Genomic DNA, 19,147 nt, shown 5'->3' with positions numbered 1-19,147 from the left:
ACTACCATCAGCTCCACTGCTAGTTGGTCTGTAACCGGTGATGGTCCTCATACCACTCCAGACCTTCCTCATGTTATTCTGCTGGAGTTTCCTCTCCAGCTTCCTCCTGTAGCCGTCCTTAGCCTCATTTATCTTTGCAGTAAGTGAGTAATAGGTGAACTGAGTTGCTCTTATGAGGTAGGCATTATTAGAGCTGAGGTGCGGGAAAATCAGGGTGAATGGACAATTACTGACTGGGACCTGGGTGATTGGGCATGCAGAAAAGAGTAGGTGACCAGGAATGTAGAACTAAGAAAAATAAGACTCAGACACAAATATGAGCGGTTTAAGACAAGAGTAAAAACATTTTTCTTGAATGAGGCCAAATGTGTCACTTTAAGAGTGCACATTCCATGTTTTTCACTCTATCAATCTTATTGAAAAAATGATAATAAAACTGAAAAAAGCACTTACAGAACATTCAGCAGTTCCTGAATGTCAGTTGTTCTCTTGCTTTCACTCCCTGGTCTTTTCTCCACTGGCTGCATCTTCAGCTGCTCCTGGAGCAACTAGATTTAACTGCTAACCTACCTGAGGACCTCAGCTATTTCTTCATTTCATCAGTCTTCTCATCACTCTTATTTTATCCCTTGGGTGCCTCTTTGTACTCTTCCAGCTAGTGTAGGAGCTCAGAGAAAGATCTTTTTGGCACTCGGTCCACTGATACCTGCTCTCACTCCAGCAGAGTCTCTGAGATTTTCTTGGACCATCGACCTGTCCATCTCCTAACCCTTCTTTTGTCTTTACACATATTTGTCTAAATCCTCTACCTAATTTGACTTTTAAGTTTATGCCACTTTTCCTGTTATGTATACATTTTGATCTTCAGTTCAAAAGAATTAAATCCACACTTTTAAGTCTTTGTCTTGTCATGCATGCAATGCCTGGAGAACTGACATGTTCGAATCTAATCTTTCACACACAGTGGTTCAGTCCTCCTAAGCAGTACTTATGTGTAGTATATCCTATTTTGGGTGGTATTGCCAAATACACTCACATACTAAAGTGTTAAGTGGTACTCTCATATAAATCCAACCACATAGTAGTGGTAAGTAGCTGAAAATAGATAAAGGTAGAATAGGCTGATTTTAGCTTCAGTGGCTATGGATGATGTAGTTTTGGTCACAGCTAGGAAATAACTGCAAATCAAGTGTCGTGGTATAAATAGATTCATGCGTGTAAGGGGAATGATCCATCTGACACAGCAAGGATCACTCAATAAATTCTCATAATCCTTGACATGAGTGCAACATAAGTATATGACATAGCTATGGGGTCTGCCATGACACTTAACAGAATTTAGAGTCGATGCATCGACGTTAATCCCTATTTGTCTTCACAGTATGTGTACATGGCCATAAATCTGCCACATGACCCATGCTCAATATATGTCCTGTATGTTCTGTGTTTAAGAACAAACTGTTGATATGGTGCACTTACACACTGAGGAGGAAATTTACAAAGAATGGATTGCGGCATGAGGAATTGTACATCACTTGCAACCTCTATCTGATTTGACTTATTTCTCTCAGTGTGTGACTACTTGCTATTGCTATTTTTAAAACATAACATAGACCTCAGATGACATAAACAGATACATTTACTTTTCATTTAGTGTTGATCTTGTTCTTGTTCAGGTCTGTCTTCCTGTTTCAGGTCTGTATATAAGTCAAAATGGCAGTGGTGGTGGTTTGGGGGTCACTAACTCTGTTTCTTTTTTTGTTTGTTTTTCTTGCTTGTGTGTTGTTGTGTATCCGTCTGTTTCACCCAACCAAATTTGGAGTTATTTGCGGGTCTGTGAATGCAGCACAGATTGAGCTCCTCATGAATTATTTTTCTTCCTCAGCAGCAGCAATTTGTGGAGTTTTGAGTCACAGGCTGGATAATTGATCAGCTGATCCGAAGTGATCAGAGCTGATCAGATCAGATTGATGGATGAGAGGAGCAGCTGTTTGTGACTGAAAGCAAACTTTTAAACCCAGCTCAATTAATGGTTAGGTTTCGTTTTCACTGCGCCTCATGTTCTGCGTCTCCGTCTGTAAGCAGACTCGAAGTATGCTCTGTACTGCAATATTGTGGTGCGACACATAAAGCAAATGGTATATGTATCCCAACAGTGCTCCTCTCCTAATGAACAGTCAAGCTCCAGAATGTGTGAGAAACTCTGGTATTTATACACATTATACTTCAGGTCCACCTTGCAAATCTAATTATTACCTCCGCCAAGGAGGTTATGTTTTCGCCGGCGTTGGTCTGTTTGTCTGTTTGTTGTCTGCAAAATAACTCCAAAAGTTATTGAAATTTTCAGGAAAGGTGGATAATGGGACAAGGAACAGATGATAAAATTTTGGTGGTGATCAGTTGAAGCAAAGTGGATAAATTAATAAATAAAGTCTATGGTCTGACAGCCTCAGCAGCAATTAAGACGGTGAAAATAGCGCCATCTGGTGGCCGGAAAGCATGTCTTGCTAAATATTGTTGTAATTCTAAAGTTGAAATTAATGTTCTGTGTTGGAAAAAAATTCTAAAGTTGAAATTAATGTTCTGTGTTGGAAAAAAGAAAGTGAAAAATACAAAAAAACATATTTTCTGTGTTGGTACAAAATAAAAACGAAATAAATACACCACAGTGTCTCCTGGTACAAAATAAAAACGAAATAAATACACCACAGTGTCTCCATGGTGAAGGCATATATAACCTAAATAATAGTGATGCAAATAACCTAATTGTGATGCAGGCTGCAAAATCTGATGCAGAGGGGGAGGGAATATCACCTACTTGGCGGAGGTCTGCACTCTCTGAGTGCTTTTCTAGTTTAGACATTAAATTAAAACATGCTTGCCACAGCTGCCTTTTGTGAAGATGAATAACAGGTTAACTCTAGCTTCTCTGCGCTGTAGACTGTCCAAGTGCTGCACTGTCCTCAAGGTTTGAAGTCTGCCTCTTCATTCCATCAACATCACATTATTTACAAACATTTAGATAACTGATTATTGACATTTGTGACTCGATGCCAAATTGTCCACATCTGCACTGTGATGCATTTCCCCCACCTGTACTTTGTGCCAAGAGCACAGGAGGCAGAACAGAAAGCAAGCTACAGGTCCTGACCAGCCAGGTGCAGAGGCATTCCTCAAAATTTCAGGCCAGTAATGGGCAGAGGGCCACTTCGAGAACAGCCTCTAAAAAGTGCTTCAGTTTCCACCAACTCTCTGAAGACACTAATGATTTGCATGTGGCTATTATTGCTGCTCTTTGTACATTTTTTGCAATGAGGCTGATTTGTACCAGAGTCCTGCACGGGTCCAGTTTTCAAGATCCTCCCCGCCCCGACCCGGCAACGTACAAACCCGAACCGCATCAGGCCAATTAGTACCGCAACCCGGTCCAACCCGTTGAAACACGACCCGCAGCCCGACCCGTAACCCGGATTTAAAGTAATCATTTTGGGTCATATTGGCTGAATATTGAACAGCATATCGCCACAGTTAAGGTGCCAGTAAGTAAACAACGACCTGAATGAAGCAGCTCTCACAATAAAAACCTGACTTCAGCTCCATCATCAACCCTCTGTGTTCTTCTCCCATACGAGTGTAAAAGCACTCGTTTGTTACGTTTAATGCTTTTAAACTTTTAATCTATGTAAAGGAACTTTACATGTGTAATAATAGACTTACTTTCTGTCCAGAGCGACGTTCAGCAGTTACGAGCCGTCACGTGTTTTTAGAATCCATCGAGGAGAGAAGTAATCCATCAGGGAAACACTTCAGAAACATTATAAAGTGATAGTTGTACGTTTTATCCACTTATTTCTCAAATACCTAAATAATTATTTACTGTTTTGGAAGCGGCGCTTGTTAGACGGTGGCAGCCATGTTGATTCTGTCGTCCAATCACAAATTGTGTTATTAGATGGTGAAACGCGTGTAAACAGCTGAACCAATGACCGTTGCGAAATAGCGGAGGCGATCCTCAGAGAGTAAATAATGACCAAGATAGTTATCTGTAGTTTACCGAACTAATGACTGATGTGTTTATCTAAAACCCGCAATCCGACCCGCATGTTATTTTTTCCACCCAGATCCAAACCCGGGAAAAAATGTTTTTTTAAAAACCACCCGCGGGTACCCGACCCAGTGCAGGACTCTGATTTGTACAGAAAATGGCCATTTTTGCATTGCATGTATGCACATTCATTTAAATATGTAACAATAGCACAGAAGCTCTGAGACAGTATTTGCTTTGCAGTGCAGTGAGGGGGGCGCCTATGCTGCATCCTCTATGGCTGAAAAATGAAGCCAATGCAGAAGTGCCAGAAACTGCAGTTCCTCAAATGGCCTCCTGAGGCTGGCTCCAAAAGTTAGTCATTACCCGTAGACACTAGTGTTAAAATGCCCATCTTTATACCAGAAATAAACATGTTTACAGCCTGGTACAAAAAGGTGTTTTTGTTTCTACAGTTAATTTCAGCATTCAGGACACCTTTGAGGGGAATGACTCTTTATATATCGCACCCATTTACATTTTATCATTAGGCTTAAAGTTATGTATAATTAAGGGCATGGCTGTCTGCGAGACATCGAGTTAGACATCGAGTTAGACATCTAGTTTCCCGGCGCAGCGCAGAGTGGCGCAGGATGGCAAACCCCGCGCAGAGCTAGTTTCGAGCAGCGCAACCCGAGGCGCGCTCAGTTTGGTAGTTTGGCAGACCGAGGCGCACTGAGATGGGTGTGGCGGCGCAGCAGGGGGAGGTGTCGACAGATCCAACTTGGCGCAGTGACAGTTTCGTTCCAAAAGGCTTCGCCGAAGGTGTGCTAAAAGCTCGCCAGCTGAAACCAGGTCTACTGTCAGCGCAGGCAGAGCGCAGCCGGTGTAAGCCGAAGTTTGGCTGACCGGCGGGCAGTGCACACACCTCATCAAAACCTCACAGGCAGGTTTCCAGAATATCAGGCACATTAACAATGCAATAAATACCCAAAAACAACTATTCAATGCAATTATCTGCAATCAGCACATAAAAGTATTAGGGATGCACCGAAATGAAAATTTGTGTTCGAAGCCGAAGCCTAATAATATTAAGCGCTTGGCCGAATACCGAATATCGTTGTTTAGTTTTTCATTAGTTTTTGTAGATGAACCCCCTCCAGATTAGTGTTGTCACGGTACCAAAATTGGATCCCACTGTACGATACCAATGAAAGTATNAAAAACAGCATCAATAAGTGATGAACATAGGGGGGATCAAAATAAAATAAATAAATAAAATAAGAATCAACCAGCCACCCTCCGCCCCTGACAAGTAAAGAACAGTCCCTAAAGTGCGGTGAGGTTTGTGGGCCGTGAACGGCTCGTTTCTCCTCTGACACGACACGTACGGCCTGTGTTCGGCTGGCTCGGCTGTTCAGGTACTTCTGGGCAGTCATGACGCCAAGAAGAGGATATTATTGGAGCCGACTTCCTGTTACCGGTAAGTCGATGGCCGCCGTATTTGACAGGAATACATTACTGTCTGTGTCTGTGACCCCCGTTCAACCCACAACCGATGGGATTCGCCTTTTGTTTCTGCTGGTGGTTGAAATCTGTAGGCTGCTCGCACAGCGTGCTGAATGATTTAAGCCTATTTTGCTCGCTCAAAACTATTTTCAGTCGCAAATGTCGAGTGCCGTGACGGGCGGATCGCCACACTGCCAACATTTTACTCAGCCCGTCACGGCACGCTGTTTGATTGCGTTATCAAAACACGCCGCTATTATTCGGCCTTGCTTTGAACTTATTCCACCGAATACCGAATGTGTGTTTTTTTGCAATTGTGTTTTTTTGCAATATTCGGCCGAATATATTCGGTTACCGAATATTCGGTGCATCCCTAAAATGTATCTCTATATCGACTGTCCCGTCACATCTGATGTCAGATCAAAGGGGATTGGCACCGTTTGGCACCGTTTGGCACCTTTGGCGCGCGTAATGGAAACCCAACCTGATTTGATTAACACAGCTGCAAACTAATAAGTTCACATCCCTCTCAGCCAACCACAAACAGCCACAGTATCAGATAGGGAGTATATATTCAGCATCTGCCATCTTAGAAAAGTCAAAAGAAAAGAAACAGAGTGAGACTGCGAGAAAGAAAGAGAGAGCGCGTACGAGAGAAACGCAACATTGATTTACAGTTGTGGTGACCTCCTCCCAGGCTACCTTTGCATCATCAGCCCGTGTTCGCACTGTGAGCTTGGACCTCCCAGACCAAAACATCAGTTTCCTCCTGGGAGAAGTTTGGCCGTCTGACGCTGCTGCTCTCTTCTGCCATGGCGAATTGAGTGAACTCTCATTACACCTTCACGCGGCGCATTTAAGGGCGAGGAGAGGGGCTCATTTGATTGGTGTGAGTGTGTAAAACCCACTCCACGCCTTCTCTCCTCCCTCTTTCCGACTTGTGCAGGTAGGAGGGACGGAGGTGGGAAAGAGGAGTAGCTGCGCCAGTGCGCACCGTGTGCCAAACTTGCAAAATCCGCCTGGCCACACCCAGTTGGCGAAACGCAGGTGCGCTGTGCCTCCACCTCGCCCGGTCTGCAAAACTAGAGCCCTATAAGTCAGATCCCCCCTAGCTCTTCTAAAGCTCCACCCTCTTGTCCAAATATGGCCTCTTCTGCTCCAAAAATCCAAGATGGAGACAGCCAAAATGCAAAACACGAAGCTTCAATATGTGAGTCCACAAACCAATGGCTGAAGTCTCAGTGGCTACTATTATGGGTGCATAACACCCTTTGTGGGTGCTTTGTGAATTACATAGTCTCTTGTGTCATATGTGCAGGTTTAGCAGCCGCAAAACTGTGAAATCCAATTGTATTGAATTTGAACTTATGATTGTAGATTGAATATTCCTTTTTTTCTCCCACATTTAAATAGTACTTTGAATTTTGAATACAATGTGACGGCTCTGTTTCCTATTTTTCCAATTTTAGGTTCTATCCCAGCAAAAATGGATTTCCTGCTTAGCAAAATATTACATTTGATGTTATGATGAGAATTCTTTCAATCCCTTTTTGACGAATTCCATTTGGCATCATGCATTTCTAGGCAAAATGTCCTACTTAATATGCGTTTGTCAGGAATATTTTCTGCCTTTTTTTCCCCACCAGGCCCTCCTTTTATCGTAACACCACCAGTGAACATTACAGTAAACATCTCGCAAGACGCCTTCTTCACCTGCCAGGCTGAGGCCTACCCTCGCAACCTGACCTACACCTGGTTCTGGGAGGAGGACAACGTCTTCTTCAAGAAGTAAAGTTATGATCGGTTTCATTATTGTCCCCCATATCACTTCACCTGTCTCTGTACTGTTCACCAGCCACTGTCAACAGTCCTGTGTTTTCATGTTGTTTCTGTGGTGGATATTCACTAGAGAGGAAAGATGTCACTTTAATAAATAAACAAGTACACATGCCTTTGCAATAATGATCAGGCAAATAGTATGCAGATCAAAATATGCCCTTTGGTGTTGCAGTTATTTAGCTGACTAAATATGAAAAAAATGCTTGCTTTAAAACTGTAGTATTTGCAATGTAAAAGTATTTAGACTAGTCATTTTTTACATGACAATGATTTTCCAACCCCTTCTCATCCCAATTCGTCACATATCGCCACTTCGTTAGTGCCATTCACATCTACACATTACGCGCTAATTATGCTCTTGCGTTGTTGTTAACATTCTGGGAAGGTGTGTCAAATTACGCTTGTTTCATGCATTGTGTCTTTTCTAAATACACTTACATTTTCACAGGAAATGTCTCATGCTCATTAGATGCATTAGACACAGTCTTTTTTTTTTTTAAAAAAAGCATGTGGTTAGGTTTAGAAAAACCCCATCATGGTTTGGCTCTACATTCATATAGGAAGCGAACACCAGCCTCGGCGATGAAAGTCTGGAGTTTGTGCGACCTACACACCACCCCTCCTGCCCATCCTGTGTGGGGCTTTCCAGCTCTTTATATCACATCGTTACCGGCAGTGTTTCAAACTAACCAGCAGCGTAACGTAACACAATGAAAGGTTCTGTCTGGCCATGTTACAAACTGACACCGCCCAGCAGTGTATTATACCACCGCTAAAGGTTGCTTTTGGCATCAGTCTAACACCGAAATCACCAATTAAGAGGAGATATTTGATGAGCTTAGACTGAGAACACGCTGGATATTCAATGTAAAAAATGTCCCTGTCTTCATAAATTTTTCCTTAATCATTTTTACAAGGTTAAAGACTATATAAAAAAGTGGACATATCCACCATGACATCACCCATTGGTTTGTGGACTCAAGCCTTGAGTTTGGCATTTTGGCCATGGCCACCTTGTTTTTCTGGAGCCAGAAGTGACTATTTTTGGGTGAGCGCGGGTGGAGCTGGATAGGACTTGGGTCTCTAGGATACGGCAGTATTTAAAAAAAAAATTTCATGGTCAATATGACCGTATAATCAGTGCAGGTCAGATTGCCTCCTAAATTACCATTTGATCGGTTGCTAACAAACAATGTAGCCTTTAAAAAGCATTTTTTTATAGCAGTGATCACTCATAAAATCCCTACAATACATCACTTCCAGCAAACTTCACATAGAACAGTAGAGCAAAACAGCATCACCAATCTTTGATAACCAGAAATATTCTCTGGTATAGCTCAGCAAAAAAACACAAAGACACAGAATCTGTCAGCACATAAGCTTGTCGTTTACTGCTGTGCCTGTTTGTGACTGGTAGACTGCCAACAGTATCTTCACTTGACCTGTTTAACTGACTTCAGCAGTTTAGAAAAAGGACTGCCATCTGTCCTGCTGTTATCAGAGAAATGTGAACTAACCACAGACACTTGCTTCATTCATGGACTCACTGTGGTGCTCTGTCGCAGAATAAATACAGAGGAAACATGGGAATGGATATTGGCACTATATTTAAGTTGTCTTGGCAACAAATCATATGGGTCACACAATATTAGGCTATTTAATATGCTATTTATTTATTGATTTCACATATTTTCCACTGGACATGTTGGTCGTTGGTATCTTCATCTGACAGCTACATGTAATATCAACAAAAAACAAGCATATGCCAGCTAACCTAAACCCTGGCTATGCCTCTATCTTGATAGTCACGTTGCTGTGGTAGTAACTTGTCAGTATCGTCTACTTTACTCATAATGGGACTAGAAGTTACAAAATGAACATCATGCTGCATTAAAGAAAACTTGAAACTAGTGTTTGAGACTCTAAACTCATTAGGAAAATGTTTACTGAGGCAAGTGAGAAGTAGGCTAATTTTCTCATTGATTGATGAACCAGTAGAGTCGCCCTCTGTGGGCCATTAGAAAGAATGCAGGTTAAAGGCATTGGCTTCACTTTTTAAACCTGGAAGCTACGTCCGTTCTTTTAACAATGTGACGATTACACAGAGAGATTAAATGCAGGTCTTGTCTGATTTTACGTCATAAGATTCTTCGTCATGTCAGATTAATCTGTAACCATTTTCCCCTATATGGTGCAGGGTTGGAGGTTAAAAACACCTTTGTATAACCACAATGATAATCGGACCAGCACCCTCTCCTTCCAGCAAAACATAGCTTAACAAACAGTTAGTCCCAACCTAACATCTTGACATCCTGTGTTTGTGGTCTGTCTGTGGTCCTGCAGCAGAATCATCTAATAAACTATGACATTAAAGAGAACATTTGTAAAGACATTCAACACAGAGAGGAGAGCAAGAGTGTCCCTATTGTTGGTCAATTATTAAGGCTTCAGTGGCAAAATAAGTTCAAATCAATCAGTGATGCAGCCTGTGAGAGAGCATGAAACGTTTCAACTCATTTCTGATTCCTAGCAGGGATACCACTTCCTCTCACACAACAGGTGCCAAATACTGTGCACGTAGCTCTGTCTCTAATAAAGTGGTAATAATCACCTATATCTATCACAAAAAGCTGTAACTTTAGCAGCTTGATGAAGCCAGAGACATTAGCTATTCTATGTCCAAAAATGGCTTTGGATAAGATAAGAGTTTGTATAATATGCAGGCTGTTTGTTTCTGCACAACATGCAGGTCTTTGTAAAAAAAATTCTGCCCTGTAGAAAAAAGATTGAGCTGACATGATGCTGAGCCAGTTCAGTATGATGAGTTTTTAAACAGACAAACTGACAGACAGACATCTCTTGAAGATCCAAATCATTAATTTTAAAGAAGATAAACTTTGTGATGTGATTTTTTTATTTATTTTTTTATGATAAATCTCTAGATTTGTCAGTTAGTAGGCACATCTCCCACTGTTGCCACAAGCGATAACATTTCCACTGCTGATGTTTGGAAGCTGTTTGGACAGAGACAATGCACTTGTTCATTCTGCTTACCCAGAAAGTGCCCCACAACCACCAACGCTTGAAGTTACGTTAGGTTTCTAATGCACATTCACAATGCATCATATTACATCAACGTCTGCTTCAATGCACTGTTTGTAAAGGAGACACAGTAGGCAGGGAAAAACCCTGCTCTGATGCATCTGTGCAATAAAGCTGAACAAAAAGGGGATCTTTTCTCTTTTTTATTGGTGTGGCCATTTCATGCCACTGCGTTATGACAAAAAAGCGTAAGTTAATTTCAAAAACAGGTTCCCTGCCCTTTGAAAACTGTAAGATAAGGAAATGACGGTAAAATTGACTGATATTTTCAAGAACTGATATATAGATAAAATGTTTAAAGTAACAGCCTTAACATGATCATTTGCTCAAGAAAATCTAATACGGTAATGAATTTACTTCCTCAACAAAAATATATTTAAGAAAATATTTGTGGTGTGAAGTAGCCTACTTATACTGTATATGATCAATTAAAATAAAGAACTGGGGTTTTCTTTACGGAAAATGAGGAAATTTTTGTCCAGATATCTGAAATTGTCATCTCTAGAACAGAGAGACAGAAAGACAGGCTGGAATGAAGCTACTGCTTTGGCTCTACACCCTGTTCATCTGGAGGCTGCTTCATCACTTCTCAGGTCTGCAGTATCATCAGGGTGGATGCTCATTACATTTTACTTAATCTAAGTTTTGGATCCGCTCATCAAATCTGAATCCTTCTAATTTATTTACCATTTTTTTTAAAGCTATGAGTGAGCTACTCTTAGTTAACAGGCTTTCACTACAGATTTAGTCACTGCTCTGTGACATTCATTTACCCTGTGCTCACTTCTTTTCCTTTTGCTGTAAACAGTGTTTGCTCTTCACAGTGCTACAGCTGCAAAAGACAAAAGAACACAATGTTAATATTATTAAATCTATCATTCAACAAATATCAACAAAAAAATGCATTATGCATTAGCAATTACCAGATGTCAAAATGATTACATTTCGTGCTTGGACTTAGCAGTGACAAGATGTCACTTTAAAAATGTGACTTGTCCCCCTCTTTTTAGTGAGTACTCTCCAACAACTATTACCTTTGGCACTTTGTTTGGTTAAGTTAGGTGAAGTGTATCCACACGTTGGAACATTTAGGTTAAGGCAGTCCACCATGTTCAGTCAGTCAGTGTTATTAACAACTGTGTCGCTGAATTAGTGCGTGTTTGCATACAACACCAGTCGTCTTTTTTTGCAGATGCCTGTAGTGTCAGAAAGAGGGAGGCTATCTATTAGAGATGGTGAATTAAGCATTCAGTAAGGGATTTGTTGGCTGCAGAGTACAGAAGAGCATTGCATTCACTGAATTAAAAAAGAAAATGACACATTGTCTCATAATCATGTCATAATAGCCCTGTGAGGCAAATTGTGATTTGTGATATTGGGCTTTATAAATAAAATTGATTGATTGATGATAAGATCTCATAATTATGAGATCTTATGGTATAATAACTGTTAAACATTAACACCAGGAAAAAGACAACATATAAGCATATTATCTAAAAGGCTGTTACGACCCCTAGCTCGTGGTGGGAAAAGGGAAGCAACATAAACCAGTTGTAATTGGTAAAAGTAAAATTATTTATTAAACAAGGTTTGGCAAACAGAAATTGTGAGGCAAAGCTAAAGGAAAAAGGGCTGACGGATGCTGCTCAAATTAAAGAAACAAATAGAACCAAAACTAGAGTACTAATAAGGAGACTAAGTAAATCAAAAGCAAGAAACAAAATCGCTAATTAACTCTTGACTGGTTTAAAACATAACACAGTTAGAACAGCACCCCTTAACCTAGTGTGTCTAAACAGAAGAAATGCCTATCAGTATTGTTAGTGCAATCAGTTATTGAAACTTATGTTCCCTAGCCCAGTCCCATCTATCAAGTGCCTCAAATACTTCAAACATTCAAGGTAATGCAACATTAACATTTACATAATTCAGGAGACACGTCTGGCAAGCTGCTCTACAGCCACCCCTATTGATGATCTGGCTGAGGCTTATATAGCCTTGCTCCTCAGCTGCAGCCTGGGGATTGGTGGAGCTGATGTGGTACCGTACCAATCCAAACGAAGGAGACGCGGCCAGGAGATGGCAGGTGGAGGGAAGGCACACCTCCTCAGCGTGAGCCAATCAGATGCAGGGGATCACACAGCCTGCTCAGCATGAAACACACAACTATACACAAAGTTAAACTATGAGGCAAAGGTACGGCGGCGGTGGCCGTAACAAAGGCAATGGGAAGATAAAATAGCAAGATGTGTTTTAGTTGCTCACTGACATGGTACAGCTGATATCCTGTGGAGGAGAGACCCGCCAGATGCATATTTTGCCAGCCGAATAATTCATTCTTAATGCTTATCGGTCTCTGTGAGTGGAGGTGGTGAACACAGCCAACTATTGTCCTGCGCCGGTGAATTACTGCACTACCATGCATATTGTGAGAGAACTGAGACAAGGCTCAGGCAATCAGAAATGCCTCCAAATTGTATTTCAGATTGCTTGCAGAGACAGTAGATCAGCCTGGCAATCAGCATGGCTTGTCCCAGTTTGACCCATGGCTGCAGGCTCTGAGTTCTTAAGTCACTCGTAGCCTGAACCATTGCTTGCCAAGCTTCCCTGTCCAAATAATGGCTCATACTACACAACTTTGTTATATGTTGGCCAGAGACTGGTAGTTTTTGTTTTTTAAAGAATGGGGTATTAAAATAAATAATTCCACACAAGATTTGCTCAAGTGTCAGCAGCTCCAGACAGGGCAGGTGATGCAGATTCTGTTACGCCTGGCAGTTTCATTTTTTTTAATGACTGACCGATTAAGGACTTAATGCAGTTTGATAAATGGTTGCATCTGCCAAAAAAAAAAAAAAACAACCTTAAATCTGACATGTGTTTCCCTTTCATGTTTCAGTCAGCACTGTTATCAGCTCTCTGAAATGTAAGGTACATTTTTTTTACACCTAGAACCTTTTGAAAAGCCGCAATCATGACCAATTTGCAAACATGCTCTGCTCAGATGTTTTGCTTTTAAGACCTTCAATGTTAATGTTTTTTCCCCCGTTAAAGGGTTTTTTGAGGGGAGTTTTTCCTTATCCACTGCGAGGGTCCTAAGGACAGAGGGATGTCTTATACTGTAAAGCCCTGTGAGGCAAATTGTGATTTGTGATATTGGGCTTTATAAATAAAATTGATTGATTGATTGATTGATTGATTGATTGATCAGCAGAAACAGACACCACAACAGTGATTACCATATGTGTTGTCACCATCTGGAATGATGTCATTTCTTTTCACTTGTTTCTCTCTCAAGACTCATATAGTTCACCTCTGCCCGTTGCACTCTTACAGTCTGATTTGTAATGGACAGTGGAGAGAGTAAAGGGAGCAAATGCAAAATATCTGTTGCCTTGACTACTGCAAGTGGCTGGTTACTCGTCAGCACACCCAAATCTCAGTATTGGCTTCAAACTCATTCCAGCTCACTCTCTCCAAATAAAAACGTATGTCTTAAGTAGAAAAGGGAGAGGTAGGTTTAGTGTACTGAATAAACTATACTGTGCCTTTTCTTTAGTCCTTTAATGTTGTATTTTACACATTAAGGTCAGATTGCTCATCATGGGGAGAACTACTCAGCATATGAAAACAGCTGTATATAATGTCCACTGTGACTCTGGAGTTTTTCAGTTTTTCAATATTCATTCAGTTACATGCAGTGATGGTTTTAAATTATTTATAGATTTTTTTACAGTTATTCTTGATTCTGGCATTCAGCCTCCACATTCTTGCCACCATACAAAAAAATGAAACCCAAGATCTAGACAGGTCCAGAATGTTTTTCTTTTTTTCATGTCAGAAACTAGTCCCATCATTCATCATAAAATGTTCTTTGTAGTTATTTATGTAAATTTGTTTTGAATGGTCTATTTGTACACAGGTCGGTGTGATAAGATGTAATAGTGATGTCACCAGAGTTATCTCAGTTTCAGCCTTACAAAAAAGCTTGCTTTCCATCTAGTAGTGCATAGTTTGAAATATGTGGTGCATAACAAGCACAGTCTAACAAACAACACTATCACATTGCATTATGGGAAATGTAGGATCCAGGGTTTTTTGGAGCATGACCCATACAAGGGCCCTATGAGGAAATCTCAGCTTCTGCTGACTGACTGATTTAGTTCATTTCTTTTTTTAATCTGTCTCTCATAAGCCTCCCAACTTTATACAAGGGCAATACTACATTACTGTGGGTAATGTACTCCTGGGGTTTTCCTCTAATGCTCCATATGGGTGGAGTGGTTTACAGTTGCAAACCCAGTTACAAACCATTACCTGCATGGGTTTTTGAAAACTAGCCTTTTTGGTTTTTTATTTGTCGTCTTTTTACATTTACTCAGGACTGTTCTTGTTTTTCTCTTTTTTTGTGCAATGCAAATGATCAACAAGAAGATACATATGATGCACAAAAAAAACAATAGAGCCCCAAAAAGCAGGCACAATGGTAAAAATAAATGGATTGCACTTGTATAGCACTTTCCTAGCCTGCCGACCACTCAAAGCACTGTTTACACACTACATGTCACATTCACCCATTCACACCATGCACCTACATGCATGCACCTACATGCATGCACTACCATGCATGCACTACCATGCATGGTGCCACCTGCGACTCAGTAACCATTCACAAACACTCACACATTGATGGAGAAGCCACCGGGAGCAATTTGGGGTTCAGTATCTTGCCCAAGAATACTTCAACATACGGAGTGGAGGAGCTGGAGATCGAAACTCCGATCTTCCATTCACTCTACCTCTAAGCCACCTACAATATTGGGCGTAAATTAGTTTATTGTAGTGCGCATAGGTTTGTGTGTGTGTGTGTGTGTGTGTGTGTGTGTGTGTGTGTGTGTGTGTTTGTGTATGTGTGTGTTTGCGTGTAGGTGTAAGTGTAGGTGTGGCTGGGTTTCTTATGTAAAAGAAAAAAAAACACAGAGGGGAGAGAGAGCTAAAGGGGGAGACAATATCAGGAAGAAGGAAGGAGAGAGAGGGAGAACCTAGCTACAATGCTTTTGAAGGGCATCTCTGGTTGGGCCCGAGAATAGAGGGTAGAGAGGGGCTGGGCCGGGCTGGGGTGGGACAGGTTGGACAGCTGGTCAGGGCAGAGTTTCAGAGTTTTTCTGTTGTTGTTTTTTGAGTTCTTTTCCCTTCTCTGTCTTGATTTCTGTTCAGTCAATCAATCAATTTTATTTATAAAGCCCAATATCACAAATCACAATTTGCCTCACAGGGCTTTACAGCATACGACATCCCTCTGTCCTTATGACCCTCGCAGCGGATAAGGAAAGGAAAGGAAAGGAAAAAGGAAAGGAAAGGAAAGGAAAGGAAAAACTCCCCCCAGAAAACCCTTTAACGGGGGAAAAAAACATTAGAAACCTCAGGAAGAGCAACTGAGGAGGGATCCCTCTTCCAGGATGGACAGACGTGCAATAGATGTCGTATAGAACAGATCAACATAATGAATTAACAGTAATCCGTATGACACAATGAGACAGAGAGAGAGAGAGAGAGACAGAGAGAGATGCAGGACAGACGGTAACGGTAATAACTTAAATTAATAAAAGTAATAATGTTATAATTATAATTCTGGCTACTGTGATACAATATCTTGAAAGTATATATTAATATCTGACAGTATGCATATGTGATAATAATCATATGTGTATAATAACAGTAGAAATATGACTAATGACTAATGATGGCAGCAGCAGGAGGCATCTGGAGGATTTTAAATTCAATTCTGAATTTCTGTTCTCGCCTGTTTTAGGTCATCAGCAGGAGGTGGCTGGCCTGTGCAGGTCACATCCCTTTTGGAGCAGTAGATCAGCTCTACCCTTACAGGAGGGGTCTGTTCAGCGGGGTCTGGGGAACAGATTTGTATTCAGAGAGGGTTTGAGGTTCTCCGGTCTTTATTCTCTGTTTGATATCAAACAGTAAAATAATGATAATAATAATGTTGTTTTGTACGCACCACCCAGTAGTTCGTAAAGTGTAACAACAGGATACATGCNATATATATATATATATATATATATATATAGCACCTTCTTAGATGAAAAAAAAGGATTCTTGGCGTATGAATGTGCTGCTGAAAAATCTGCAGGCACTGTGCGTGACGTTAAGTCAAGCATGAGCCAAGTTCTCTGTGATCCCCTTCTTTAGTTTCAACACAAAGTCTACAAGCTGGGTGGTTTATAGAGACTTTCAAAGTCTGAAATCTCTGCTTCTGGGAAAGTTATCATTGGTATTGCTATCACTATATCCATCAACCTCACACTGGTATATTCTAATGAGTTTGTGCTAAAGGGCAGTGTTTTCCAGGTATCATTGTAGCCTGTAACTTACAGCACCTCTGCAACCAGCCATTCTGCTGTGAGTCATGAATCAAGCGGTGTGCAGAACATCATTTATGTGAACGTCAGAGCTACACATCCTCTGAGACATGAGCAAAAAAACCCAAAATAAGCTGGCACCATTCAAATAGACCAAAGGCTTCGTCATCATACTGAAGAAGCCTTCATCATACATCAGTGACAGTATGCATTTGTTTGTGAGTGGGGTGGTGAGGGGCATTTGTGTAGTAACTGTGTATAGGACTTCTTTGCAGTTACTTTAGGTAGGGCATCTGTGCAATACTCTTGGGTACATGGCTCTGGGGGTGATACTGTATGTTAAGTACAGTTTGTTTGCACGTGTGCTCGTGTTGCCTGTGTTCTCTCAAATGTCTAAGACAGATTTTCCTAAGGGAAACAATAAAAGCTTTTGCATCTATTGATAAATATTCTCAGGTAAATGCTTATCATGACTTGTGCCCTCTGATGACTGAAAAGATTTGCTGTTTTTTTTCCCCCGTTAAAGGGTTTTTTTGGGGGGACTTTTTCCTTATCCGCTGCGAGGGTCCAAAGGACAGAGGGATGTCGTATACTGTAAAGCCCTGTGAGGCAAATTGTGATTTGTGATATTGGGCTTTATAAATAAAATTGATTGATTGATTGATTGATTGATTGATTGATTGATTGATGTAGATGTCAGTACTAGGAAAAGTTTGTTACACAAAATTGAAGCTGCAGTGTGGAAGTAGTTACAATTTGTTGTACGTTTGGTAAATTATGAGTCTTATATTGAAACTCGACTTAGATGTTTGCCAAATTTCTGTCTTATTTTTCTCTACTCTATATTGTTCCATATGACATTATGTCAGATAAAACACACATAGATCCTGACATTGACATTTCTATTCTCTTTATTTTCATAGTGACCTAAAGCGCAGAGTCAGTATTCTCATCGACGGATCTCTCATCATTGCCCAAGTCAAGCCAGAGGATGCTGGGAAATACACCTGTGCTCCTAGCAACAGCCTGGGCCGACCACCCACTGCCTCTGCCTACCTAACAGTGCAATGTGAGTGTCCTGCTGTTTTTACACGTACTAAGCTGAAAGTCTGTCCTGGTTTATTTCACGAGTCCCTCCCTGTCTTCTCTTTGTCCTTTTTGTTTGTTTGGGTCAAAGCCACGGACACCTCAACTCTGTACTATTAATACCAAGGGCTAATCATAGTGGAGGTTCAAAGGAGGGAAACATGGCAATGCATGTAAACCCCAATATGCTCACTCAACTTACTTTTTTTGGAAACAGCTTGCACTCACACTTCTAGTTTAGTACAATACAGTAACATAAAAGTTTTGAGTACACCAGACACAAAATAAATGTGTCACATGGCCCTTGTCTGACAGGAATTGTATGTCAGTTAACATCACTTTTTTGTTGTTGTTATTGTTGTTGGTTTTGTTGTTGTTGTTGTTGTTGTTGTTGTTTGAGCATTTAATTTTATGTCATATGAACATAGAAACACTGACTATACATTTTATAACAAGTTCTTAAAATTTCATTGACCTATAAAAAAATTATTGTGGTGGGCTTAGGTTTCTTGAGTGTAAAAATAAGGCGAAGGGATGATCTCTGAACCAAGAATTGCTCTTTATTTCACCTCAGCACAACTTTCTGTTAGACACTCTAATATCCACTCAGGTAGAAGGTCACTAACTGTGTATACAACGTAACTCGTGTCTTTTACCACATTAACTGTAATCTGTTAGAGCCATTGTGAAATACATGAACATTAATCACTGTGTAATGGGTAACCATAGTGATTTAGAACACATTTAACACAGTTTTCTTCAGCTTATGGCCTTAAACACATTGGGTCTTATTCATGAAACGTCAGCAGAAGGAATTTGTGTGTAAACTGTTTGCAGATGGAAATTTACATGCATGTCCGCATACATCAATATTTTAGTAGCTCTGATCTTTTCGTAGCTACTAACAACATCTACTCCTGCTCCTGACCACTCGTAGTGCTTGTGTAAATTTAGTAAAGCACATAAATATTGCCTGTCACTATTGGAAATTACAATTTTAACTCGTATTGCGCTCTGTTATGTACACAATACACAGATGCATTTGAAGCACGTAATCTAAACATGACAAAATATTAAAAATATAACACATTTAGTTACATTAGTTGGCAATTAGCAGGTTTAAGATCCAGATTAGGTTCATGATTGTGAATTATCTATGTAAATCGACTCAATAGATTACACGTTCTTTCTACATGTTGAATGATGATAA

At 40.6% G+C, this 19,147-nt stretch overlaps 1 protein-coding gene across 3 annotated transcripts in view; it reads left to right on the top strand.

The window, feature by feature from the left end:
- The window catches only part of LOC126384344 (protein turtle homolog B-like), a 285,326-nt gene that overhangs the window by 176,170 nt on the left and 90,009 nt on the right, over positions 1–19,147 (top strand). For all 3 annotated transcript variants that reach the window (XM_050035368.1, XM_050035376.1, XM_050035361.1), the window contains exons 6-7: positions 7,180–7,321; positions 17,775–17,920. In XM_050035368.1, the coding sequence (XP_049891325.1) occupies positions 7,180–7,321; positions 17,775–17,920 (288 nt within the window). The remainder of the gene's footprint in view (positions 1–7,179; positions 7,322–17,774; positions 17,921–19,147) is intronic.

The sequence above is a fragment of the Epinephelus moara genome, chromosome 3 (genome assembly GCF_006386435.1).
Source record: "Epinephelus moara isolate mb chromosome 3, YSFRI_EMoa_1.0, whole genome shotgun sequence".
NCBI classification, from domain to species: Eukaryota; Metazoa; Chordata; class Actinopteri; order Perciformes; family Serranidae; genus Epinephelus; species Epinephelus moara.
The sequence above is the reverse complement of the archived record's forward strand: the minus strand, read 5'-3'. Positions and strand labels throughout refer to the sequence as shown.